General features: G+C 33.1%; 1 protein-coding gene across 1 annotated transcript in view; it reads left to right on the forward strand.

The window, feature by feature from the left end:
* Positions 1 to 12,013, forward strand: part of LYPLAL1 (lysophospholipase like 1) — a 33,542-nt gene extending 21,529 nt beyond the window's left edge. The window contains exons 4-5 of the mRNA XM_029230990.1: positions 6,597 to 6,712; positions 7,519 to 12,013. Of these exons, the coding sequence (XP_029086823.1) occupies positions 6,597 to 6,712; positions 7,519 to 7,737 (335 nt within the window). The 3' untranslated portion in view covers positions 7,738 to 12,013. The remainder of the gene's footprint in view (positions 1 to 6,596; positions 6,713 to 7,518) is intronic.
* Positions 12,014 to 13,068: the final 1,055 nt, after the last annotated feature.

Here is a 13,068-nt window from a genome sequence, read left to right on the forward strand (position 1 = left end):
CTATATTTAGAATGTCCATCTTATTATACCTCACTGAATAATATTGTCTTGAAAAATATTTGCTAAAAATAAGTAAACAAAAGTGGTAATTAATATGCACTTAATTTGTTATTTTTCTTTTAATTCTGTTTATGTTTTGACACAAGAAAGCTATTTTTACTTGTCTATTTTTTTTCCAAATAATTTCTCAGTTTAAGAAGGTATTTCTCTAGAACTTGAATAAATATTCAAATAGGTGTTCTACTGGCTTTTCTATAATTTTTTAAATATTTAATTATTTGATTCATCTGGAATTTTTTTTAGTTTCTTTCTACCATATCATGGAAGGTTTTAATTATTTTCTGAAGTACCAAGAGAACCTTGTTAAAAGATGATCTTATTTATAAAGCAGTCAGTAATGTAGTCGATGTTTTATCAAAGCTCCACTGAATTTTTAACAAAATTTCATTTTGGAAGGGTTATAAACTATTATATTATAAAATTATAAAATTTGAAATTTATTACAAAGTGCGTATAATAGGATATTTATATACACTTATGAATATAAAAATTGGGAAAGAAAAAAATGCTTTTTTAGAATTTGTGAGATGAGCTTATGAACTCCTATAAAGCCTCTTTCCTAGCTTGAGGTATGAAAGAGATGACAGAAGTGCAGATCCAAGGTTGTTGGTCCTTGTTACTTTACTTTTAGTTATTTAAGCAGTCAATGAAAATAAATCTTCACTTACATTTCTGTAGAGTTAAACAAGTGTGCCAAAATACACGTGATTCTTGACCTTCTTTTATTATGACAAAACGTTACTTATACTACCTCCTTTTTCTTTACATGGATTAGCTATTGATGCATAGAGGAAATAGCATTCTAGTCCTATAGGGATTTTCTCTTGTAGTTGTTTTTTATTTTTTTGTCTTATTGATCTAACTGAACTTCTCACTTATTTGAAAACATGGCACATGAAGCAAAATATCATTATGTATTCAAATATTTGTACATGCATTTCTTGAGTTGTGAATATCATAATTGCAAATGCATGAATGCAACTGACAGCAGTATAACATGGTTAAGAACTTGGGCTCTGGACTCAGACTGCAGGTTTCTAATCCTAGATTCACTATTTTGTAGGTATATGAGTTTCCTTAACCTCTGTGTGTGGATGATAATAATAGTACTTATCTTACAGAGGTGTGATGATTCAGTTAGTCAATTCATGTGAAACACTTAGAAATATGCCTGGCGGGTAATGTTGAAGAAATTTTCTTGCTGTTATTAAACACTCTCTGTACCACCTTCCCCATGGTCTCTCCAGACAACAGAAAGGCCGTACTGGACCAGTGCTGCCTGTGGAGACTCAGGGAGCTCATTGTTCCTTCCCTACCAGCTGTTTTCTTTCCTCAGTAGTATACGTGCTGTCCTTCCCTCTTTCTTTTTCATTGCTCATAGTTTCTTTAAACAGAAGTTACTGCTTTATATTTTTCTACTGGTTTAATCCTTTTGTCAAGTGTCTATTATAGAACATTTTAAATTAAGTAAGATTTAAATGATATTTATAACATTTTAATGAAGGAGGGATCCAGTGGGATGTCAAAGCAAAGTGCATTTGAGATGCTAGACACACATATACAAACAACATAGGTTACTTTAAAAAATTAATTATAAGAGGAAAAACTAGAAAAATTAGAAGATTAGAAAGGAAAGGGACTTCTCTGGTGGAGCAGTGGTTAAGAATCTGCCTGCCAATGCAGGGAACACGGGTTCGAGCCCTGGCCTGGGAAGATCCCACATGCTGCGGAGCAACTAAGCCCGTGTGCCACAACTACTGAGCCTGTGCTCTAGAGCCCACGAGCCACAACTACTGAGCCCGCATGCCACAACTACCCACACACCTAGAGCCCGTGCTCTGCAACAAGAGAAGCCACCACAATGAGAAGCCCACGCACCGCAACGAAGAGTAGCCCCCGCTCGCCACAACTAGAGAAAGCCCGCAGGCAGCAGTGAAGACGCAATACAGCCAAACATAAATAATTTTTTTTTAAAAAAAGGAAAAAATAGAGATAATAGTACAAAATTGTTACCCTTGTTGATTTTGTTTAATATGTGATAAAATTTCAGATTTAATATCACACATTGTGTCCTCATGGAACTCTTTTCTCTGAGATTGTAATTTTAACCAATATAGCTTTGTAAACAAAACTATTCTCTATATTTGCGTAGGTGGCAGCCTATTTTTCTGTGGTTTTATTTTGATTAGTGATATTTTATTATATTAAACTTAGTTTAAAAACAATGTTTTTATAGAGTATGATATACCACCTTTTCTAGGTAGTTTACACAGCTTAGTCAGGTCAAAAATGAAACTTCTCATACTAAATTTAATTTCCAAATTGTTAATAAAACTTAAGTGCTGGAGTACCAAAAACTATCAAAAGCTTTACAGTATAATGAGGGAGATAACAGAAGTAAAGTGTTCTAAAGAACAAGTCGATTTTGGGGGGAGCTAGGAACTGCTTCTTAGAAGAGATCATCTCCAATTGAGTTTTAAAGAATGAGTGAGAATATGACTGGTAAACAAATAGGGAAACACAGTCATGAAAGAAAACAAGGGACACATTAAAATCTCTCAGGGACTACTAGTTTGATATGCGCTTCAACTCCTAGGATTATTGAATTATATACAGAGAATGACATGATCAGATGAGCATTTTAAAAAGATTACGCTGACAACACTGTGGAGGCTGGCTAGTCTGAAGTCCGGGGGAATAGGAAGATGGCAAATGCAATAGATCCAGTAGAATGATGAAAGACCAACACGTATAGTGTTTCACGACTTTGGAAACAAAGGATGAGTAAGATTACACTAAAGAACATTGCAGTCAGCTGTGAGTTTAGCTAAGAAAAATCCTTTGTTTTCTTGTTTTCAACAATGGAAATATATTTCTTTCTTAATGGGAAGAATAAACTTTGGTTAGAAAGGAGGAACTGGGCAAAAGCTTTAAATGTGTTCCTTGGAGACATTTGTGAATCCTTACTATGCATATTAAGAAGATCAGATACAAGAAAGTTTATTTATTTTTATATAATAATACCACACATGATTCTACAGAGGGTATGGTAAAAATTAGGGGAAACACAGGCAATAAAATAGCGACTTTTAAATTACTTTCTGAATTTGGCAACATAGCTATTGTTAAAACCTGGATTCAGATTCTGTATTCTGAGAAAATTATTAAGAATATAGTTTAACACTATAATGTGTTTAAATTATACACATTTTTTCATATACAGTATCTTTCTTGCCCTTGTAATAGGTGAAGTAGGAAATTATTATTCTCATTTCAGATAAGAAGAAACTAAAGTTCAAAGAGACTGCTGGCTAAAATAGAGTTGGGACTAGAACCCAGATCCTATGCATTGACTTAGGAACTTTGTACCATAATGAGATTCCTTTTTCTAACCACTAGGTGGTGATAATTTGTTGTTAAGAGAAAACTGACATAATTTAGATTTAACTTTGATCTAGGATGTATAGAACCTGACAAATGATAATGACCAGATTATTGGTATAGTTTTTCATGTTCTCTGATAATATTATCAGAATTTTGAAGCAGGGATAATCAAGTGCTTCTGGAATTACACCTGAATAATTTACATGGATGCTCTACATACCCATTATGATGCTCTAAATACCCATCATGAGGAAAGCGGTTAAGGGAGTAATGGTCTGTTAATACAACTGACTATTATGTAACCATTATATACTATATACATACATTTAGAAGGTACTTAGTATACTTAGTATGTGTTCAAGGAGTAAAAAAATAATTATGGAATTTTGTAATTCTGTTTAAAGACATTCAAATCAGTATTACATGAAAGTAAGGTATAAAATTGTACATATAGAGTGAGTTTAACTGTTAAAATGAATTTTTAAAAACATGTCAAAATTATATGTGAGTAGTGAGATTTTGGATAACGCATTTTCTTTATTTTTGTGTGGTGGAAATACTTTACACAGTGGGCATATATTCACATATTAATTTTATAATAAGATTTAAAATTAAAATGAAGGCGTAGTTGCAGTTACCAAGATGAAACCTAGCTCCACAATTTCCAGGCTGACTTTCCTGACATTATATAAGTTTCTTTTGAAGCTCTTGGAGGGAAAACTGGAGAATGATAGCATCCTTCTACTTTCTTTTAACATATATATATATCTTAAATAATGTACGTTTCTTCAGCAACAACTATCAGAACTTTTAAGGCTTGGGACTGCTGTTTTAATAGCTTTCCATAGACGATGATAAATATTTTGTTTACCCTGCCAATTTTATATGAGAGAAAATATACAAATATGGTGGACATAATTTATATATTCCCAAATTTTTGAGACTTTATCACAGTTCATTCTGAAAAATAATTATATATAAAGTGGAAAAATTGTTGCAATTTGGTTGGAGGGTGGATTTTATTCCATTTTTAAAATCCCATTCAATTGACGGTAAACTTGAATTGTAAGTTCCCTGCCTCCCCCCCCGCAACCCCACCCCCGGACTTTGTTTTCAGATAGATTAGCTTAGTTTTCCCAGTACAGTTTTTGTACATTATTACTGTTTTATTTAATTTAAAGAGTTCATAAAAACTAGGTTATTTTTTTAACATGTTTTTTATTCAGCCTATTAATCTTAAATGTATGTTGAAATGTTAACTTTGACATTTTAATGCTTCACCAGCGACTATAAATATACATCATAACTATTACCTACAATGAGTTTACTCATTGGTATTTACTTACTGAGCAGTATATTTTATATTGCATTTTAAACACTTAGATGAAAATTGAAATAACTAGTCTTTTGTGTTAAATTTTCTTCCATTAGAAAAAAGTACATAAAGTCCCTTTCACACCGGTGTCCGCAACATTAAAGGTGACTGTATTGTCAAAGATCGCTGGTGAGGAATTGCAGGCTACCTCACGAGATTATAAATGGACAAGGAACTTAGATTGAATCTTAAAATAATGAGTTTTCAACGAGTACATTTTTCTTCATTATAAATTAGGAGAATTGAACATGAGGTTAAATGTCTCAAGGATACCTTTGTTCATAATGGCATTTCATACGTGGGAAAGTGTTTTCTTTCTTAGTTTTGTTGCTGTTCTTGTTGCTGTTCTTGCTGTGAGGCTGGTCCCCCCGAGAGGCTCGGAAATCCCATAAAGTGATTAAGTTACCCTAGTCAATAAAAGCGCAGTGATGGGGTGGGTGCATTTAATGCGTAAAAATTTTCTCAGTAGGTGTGCTTTTATAATAATTTTTAAATATGTTTTTGCTCACTGGTCTATTTTTATTCACATTTTATCTTTGTATGATTTTTAAAAAATCTTTATCACATTAAAAGATCACATTTAATGATATTAGCCACATTATGTTTTTATGGAACATTAATTTCATTTTGCTCCATTTATGAAATTTAAAGCTTTTTTTCCATCATTGGTGCAGCTTAGATTATCTAGAACTTCATTGTCCCATATGATAACCCCTAGCCACATGTATTTAAACTCAAATTTTAACTAGGTAAAATTAAAGTAAATGTTTAATTCCTCAGTCATACTAGTCCCATTTAATATGTTACTTAGGTACATTTGGCAAAAAATATAACTCAAGCTCTTGAATTTCTCCAAAAAATAAAAACTGTGTTCCTACAGCCTTGTTATCTCTAACATATGGATTTCTTTTAAATCATGAGATGTCTTTTAACTCTCAGTCATGCTGGGGAATATCACACCGAGTCTCTAAGCTGAAGCTGGGCCATCCTCTCTGCTATGTCACGGTCAGGTACCTACCTCCATATTCTGTGTTGTGTCGGTTTTCGCCTTTGAACAGAAGGGTCCAGGTATTTTAATCTGCATATCTCTGGTGACTGGTGTCACTCCAGTGACAGTGTTTGGCACATAAAAGACAATAAAAGTTTGTCAAGTGAATATTTTTTCCCCAAACTCTTTTTTAAAAAGACATATGGGTACATACGTTTGAATTATACCATCACAAGTCAGTTTTCAAAATAATATTATAATACGAATATGTTTTATCTTTCTCACCAAATTTTTGATCATCCTTCCTAATTCAGAGATCACTAAGCATCTATTATATGGCAAACTCTAGAAATATAATCCTCATGGAGCTTGTAGCTTGGCAAGTAAGACAGAAAGGTGCATGTTATTAATTGTAGCTGCAGTGTGAGGACTCCTATAAGTATAAACAAAATGTAAGTAGACACTAGAAGTTTAAATAAATAACACTTGTGCTGTGACTCATATTTTGAAATATAATAAATATTTTTACTTGATGACCAAAATTTATTTTTTCAATTCTAGCTCCTTTTATAACAAATTATTTTACCAGTGATGGCATAGATAGAACAGTGTTATTTACTCATAGCAGGTTTTTTTCCATGAGATCTAAAGTAGGCTAAATTTCTCTTTAGCATTGTATCTCTTTTAGATCTCCAAATATTTATGGAAGATTGGCATAGCTATATCTTGTTCTAAATTATCGTACATATATTCTGCTTTTTCTGATAAGTGAATTTTTGCTTCTTTTAGGAGGATTTTCTATGGGAGGGTGCATGGCAATGCATTTAGCATACAGAAATCATCAAGATGTGGCAGGAGTATTTGCTCTTTCTAGTTTTCTGAATAAGACATCTGCTGTTTACCAGGTAAGTTCCAGATTTTAAAAACAAAACAGAAAAAAAAAATGAGACATTCACACATTGAAACTAAAACAACATTGATAATTACACAATAACAATTGATTCACAGAGCATTCCTGGGAATTCAAATTACTTATATTGATAAATTCCAGCTGGTCATTCATGTTTAGGAAGTGCCTTGTACAGAGATTATTGTTAAGCAAAGTGTCAAAGAGAAAAGGATAAAAAATATGTGTATGCTATATATGTATCCTGCATACATATTAAAAATATAGATGATTACAACTAGGTTTGCTTATTATGTCATGAACATAATCACACCAAAGAATCAGTTACATGGCTGATACCTATTTTTCAGCAATATCCTGACTTATGAGTATGGCATATTATAGTGCTGCAGCCTCATTACAAGAAGTAGAACCAGTAGGTATGGAAATGAAAACAAGAATGCTTTTTTTTCCTTGATTGTACCTAAGCTCTGTGTTCCTCCCTCTTTCCACTCCATGTGAAGAGGTTTGTCTTCCCAAGACACAAGGTTTCTTCGGGAAATGCTTTGACCACTTTTGAGACAGTCCTCTACAGAGTAAATTCAGATCACGTACAACTGCAGCTCCAGTGGTGCCAGCAACCAGCTACGCTCCTGGTCCTGGCCCATCAATATATACCTCAGAGAGCTCTACCACTGCCTCTTTTTCCCCTTTAAATATTGAAGCTTTGGTTAAATTGGAGTTTTTCTGCCCCCTCTGATTTCTAAGAATAATGTTCTTAAATGAATTTCTTAAACTTCTCCATTTTTATGTTCTCTTCTCTAGGCTCTTCAGAAAAGTGATGGTGTCCTCCCTGAATTATTTCAGTGTCATGGTACCGCAGATGAGTTAGTTCTTCATTCTTGGGGTGAAGAGACAAACTCAGTGTTAAAATCTCTAGGAGTGAGGACAAAGTTTCATAGTTTCCCAGGTGTTTACCATGAGTTAAGCAAAGCTGAGCTAGAAAAACTGAAGTCATGGATTCTTACAAAGCTACCAGACTGAATGAGTCAAGATTGATTTGTTAATATATAAGTAATGTCTTTATAAAAAGTGATTTTTACTGCCAAATTCTAATTTGATAAACAATAATCAAAGTATTAAAAATATCAGCAGTTTACTGACTTATTAGTTATTGAAATGCTTAGCACCATAGAGAGTAGTATAATCTTATTAATGGTTAACGTTAATTTAGGCAAACGTCTGTGTATTATTTGGCAGATACATTTTTATAAATATTTGAAGGCCTTGTAAGTAAGTAAATATTGAAATATTAGAAAGTAATTAAAGTAGCTTAAATAAAGGCAATGAGAAACCAGGAAAAGTTTTAACATGATATTATTTTATCTTTGTTATCACTTTCTTTAAATTGCCTTTCCAGAGATATTCATGCTCGTGTAGTTTTTGACAGAATAACATTAGTACCCCACATTTATAGAGTAGTTTCCCGTTACCTCACCTGACCATCACAAGAGCTTGATGAAGTAGACTGAGTAGTTGTTACTGGTATTTTATAATAGGGTTAGAAGGATTGAAAACTTTCCCAAAGCCTCAAGAGTAAAAACTAGAATCCAGACCTTCTGGTCCCAGTGGAGCTCCCTTTCTCTGAGACCAAATTGCTGCTCTGCTCCACTCCTAGGGTTTCGGTTGCTCTTCAGATCCTTGTCAGCACTCAGTATGGCCAGTCTTTTCAGTTTTATCCATTCTAGTGGGTATACAGTGGTAACACTTTGTGGTTTTAATCTGCATTTTCCTAACCTAATGATGTTAAGCAATTTCTATATGCTTATTTGTGATCTGTATAAATTCTGATGATATCTCTATTCAGATCTTTTGCCCATTTTTTATTAGGGCATTGTAAGAGCTTGCATTGTAAGAGCTGTTTATATATGCTGGATAGAAATCCTTTGTTAGCCAGATGTTTTACCTTTTTTTTTTTCTTAGTCTGTGGCTTGCCTTATTTTCTTTACAGTGTAATTCAAAAGAGCAGAAGTTTTTAATTTGATGACGTCCAGTTTATTCATTTTTTTTCATTTATACTTTGTGCTTTTGATGTCATATTTAAGCAATCTTAAGAAATCCTAGGTCACTAAGATTTTCTCTTATATTTTCTTCAACTAATACACTCCTTTAGTGCTATAAATCTTCCCGCAAGTATTATATTAGTAACATCCCACGATCTTTTATATTTTGTGTTTTCATTTTCATTCAGGTCAAATCTTTCTAAATTCCCTTTTGATTTCTTCTTTAACCCTTGGGTTACTTAAAATTATGTTATTTTGTTTCAGTATATTGGGAATTTTCTAGAGATCTTTGCTATTGATTTCTAAGTTAATTCCATTGTGGGTCAAGAGAGCATACTTTGTATGGCTTGAAACCTTTTAAATTTATTGTGACTTGTTTTATAGCCCAGAAGATGGTCTATCTTGGTAAATGTTTTGTGTGCACTTTAGAAAAATATGTATGATGCTAGTGTTGGGTGGAGTGTTCTCTACATACCAGTCAGATCAAGTTGGTTGATATCCTTGTTTAAATCTACTATATCCTTGCTGATTTTCTGCCTGCTTGTTTTATAAATTATTGAGAGGGGAATATTGAAAGTTCCAAGTATAACTGAATTTGTTTCACTTTGCCATTCCCTCAGTTTTCGCTTCATGTACTATGAGGCTCCATTATTAGATGCGTCAACATGTAGGACTATTATGTTCCCCTGATGAACTGGCCTCTTCTTCTTTATGAAATGATCATCTCTATCCGTGATAGATTTTTTTGCTCTGATATACTCATTGTGTGATATTGATATAGTCCTTCCAGCTCCCTTTAGACTAGCATCTTTTTCCATACTTCTCTTTTAACCTATTTGTGTCTTTATCTGTAAAGAGCAATGCCATCAGGCAGAACACAGTTAGGCCTTCCTTTTCTATCCAGTATGGTCATCCCTGCTTTTTAATTGATTATTTAGAACATTTTAATGTGATTGTTGGCATGTTTGGATTTCAAGCTACCATCTTAACTGTTTATTTTCTGTATATTCCATCTCTTCTTCTTTGCTCCCTTATTCCTCTCTTTCTACTCCCCCTTTTTTTCTTGGATTATGTGTTCTTTTGCTGGCTTCTTAGTTATGATACTTTGTACTTTTATTTTAATGATTACTTTAGGGTTTATAGCATATAATTTTTATAAACTTTTTTAAATTTTGAAATAATTACAAGCTCACAGGAAGTGTTAAAGGTAGTACAGAGGAGCCCCATGTACCCTGCGCCCAATGGTTACATCTTACGTAACTATAGTATAATGTCAAAACCAGGAAACTGACATTGGTACAATGTGTGTGTATAGTTATATGCCATTTTTTCACATGGCTGCGTGGATTCATGTATCCACCACTACAATCAATATGCAGAACTGTTCCATCACCACAAAGATGCCCATTGTGCTGCCTATAGTCATATCCATCCCTTCCTCTGTCACCATCTAACCCATAACAACCACTGATTTGTACTCCATCTCTATAACTGGACATTGTGAGAATGTTATAGAAGTAGAACTATACAGTATGTGACATTTTGAGATTGACTTTTTTCACTCCATCCAAATTGTTGCAACCATCAATAGTTTACTTCTTTTTATTGCCGAGTAGTATGCCATGACATGAATGTATTCAGTATTATAGTTTGTTAAACTGTTCTCCAATTAAAACACAGTTTTTTTGGCTATTACGAATAAAGCTGCCTTGAACACTCTTGTATAGATTTTTGTCTAGACGTAATTTTTTTTCTCTCTGGGATAAATACCCAAGAGAGTGATTCCTGGGTTGTATAATAAGTGTATGTTTAAGAAACTACCAGCCTTTTCCAGAGTAGCTGTGCCATCTTATATTCCTGCCAGCAAGGCAGGAGAGATAAATATTCTCTGCATCCTCATCAGCATTTTGTAGTTTCACTATTTTTTTTTATTTTAGCTGTTCTAATAGGTATATAATGAAATCTCGTTGTGGTCAAAATGTGCATTCCCTAATGGCTAGTGATTTTGAGCCTATTTTCATAAGCTTATTTGCCATCTCTATATCCTATTTGGTAGATGTTTCTTCATGTCTTTTGCCCATGATCAAATTGGATTTTCTTTTTTGTTTACATTAACTGTTGAGTTTTGAAAGTTTCTTTTAATATCTTCTAGATGTGAGTCTTTTGTTAGTTATATAGTTTTCAAATATTTTTTCACTGTCTGTAGCTTGTCTTTGCAACTTCTTAGGTCCTTTTATGCAAAAGTTCTAAATTTTAATGAAGTCCAGTTTACTGACTTTTTCTTTCATGGATTATGCTTTTGGTGTTAGTGAGCTATTGTGAGTTAATTTTTGTATAAGGTGTGAGATTTAGGTTGACATTCATTTTATGTTTTTGCCTATAGATACCAAGTTGCCCAGCACTGTTTGGTGAAAAAACTATCCTTCCTCCATTGAATTATTTTTGTACGTTTATCAAAAATCAGTTGTCTGTTGCTTGTGTGTCTGTTTCTTGTTTATCTGTTCTGTTCCATTGATCTCTGTGTCTGTCCACATAACGTTAATTACTATAGTTATGTAATTCTTGCAGTCAGGTACAGTTAATTCTTCCTAATTTATTCTCCTTTTCAAAATTGTATTAGCTATTTTAGTTCCTTTCCTTTCCATATAAATTTTAAAATACACTAATCTATATCCACCCAAGAAATCTTGCTGGAATTTTGAAAGGAAGTGTGTTAAATTTGTATAACAATTTAGAGAGAATTGACATCCTTTCCATATTGAATCTTCCAATTCATGAACATGATATATTACTCCACTTATTTAGGTCTTCTGTAGTTTCTTTCATTATTTTTTTGTAGCATTTAACACACAAGTTCTGTACATGTTTTGTTAGATTTGTACCTGAGTATTTTTTGAGGAATTATAAATGGTACTGTATTATTAAATACAGTTTCCCTGTGTACATTGCTAGCTTATTGAAATACAGTTGTTTTTTGTGTGGGTGTCTTATATTATGATCTTGTTTAGGTCAGTTACTAATTCTAGGAGGTTTTCTGTAAATTCCTTGGGATTTTCTACAAAGAAAATGTCACTTGCAAATTGGAAGCAATTTATTTGTTCCTTTCCAAATGAAGTCCTTGTATTTCCTTTTCATTGCTTATTACACTGGCTAGAACTTCCAGCACCATGCTGGATGAGAACAGTGAGAGCAGACATCCTTGTCTTGTTCCCAGCCTTAGGGGGAAAGCATTCAGTCTTTCATTAGTAAATATGTTAGCTGTAGGGTTTTTTGTAGATGTTCTTTATCAAGTCAATGAAACTCCTCTCTATTCCTAGTTTTCTAAGAGTTTTTATCATGAATGGTTGTTGAATTTTATCAAATGCTTTTTCCACAACAAGGGATAAAATTATGTATAATTATTAATGATATAATTTATTATTATATTATAGTTATTAATAATATAAGATTATTCTCTTTAGCCTGTTAATAATATGTTCTTCTATATCTGGTATGTGTTTTTACTCTTGCTGTTTTTAAGAGTTTCTCTTGTCACTGATATTGAGCAATTTGATTATGACATATATTGGTTGGTATAGTTTTTCATGTTTCTTATCCCAGGGGTTCCTGCTAATCTTTCTAGGTGGTTCTTTCTGGCCCCAGATAGTTTTCTCTGTGAATACTCCAGGTGGACCATCTCTAGATCTCTGGAGTTCTGTCTCTGTGAAACTTACTCTTCTCTGGCACTCTGTCCTCTCAATTCTAGCCAACATCATCTACTCAGACTCTTAGCTCTGCATGTCAACTCAGGGAGTCCACCAGGCTCTGCATGGATTTTTCCTCTCTGTTCTGCAGTCTGGGAACTCTCTCAAGGCAGTAAGCTAGGGACATTATAAGGCTCACCGTGTTTCCTTTCTTTCTCTCAGTGATCACTATCCTTCATTGCCTGATGTATGCTGCTTTGAAAAACATTATCTCCAGTACTTTGCCTTTGTTTGTTTGTTTTGTTTTTGTTTTCTGTTTGTTTCAGGTGAAAGAATCCATCTAGTCCCTGTTTATTAATAACATTATGTCTGAATGCTAAATTATCCTTTAAAGAGATTTTTTAAAGTTCTTTAAAGTCTTTTATATTTACCCATATTCTTTCCTTTTCTAATGTTCTTCATTCCTTAATATAGCTTCAGATTTTCATATGGTATCATTTTCCTTCTGCCTGAAATACATTAACATTTATGACAGACATGTCTGCTGCTGTTAAATTCTTTCAACATTTTTCTATCTGAAAAAGTATTATTTTGTTTTTATTTTTGAGAGCTGTATAGAATTCTAACTT

Source organism: Monodon monoceros, unplaced genomic scaffold (genome assembly GCF_005190385.1).
Source record: "Monodon monoceros isolate NGI ecotype Baffin Bay Population unplaced genomic scaffold, NGI_Narwhal_1 Super_Scaffold_18, whole genome shotgun sequence".
Classification (NCBI taxonomy): Eukaryota; Metazoa; Chordata; class Mammalia; order Artiodactyla; family Monodontidae; genus Monodon; species Monodon monoceros.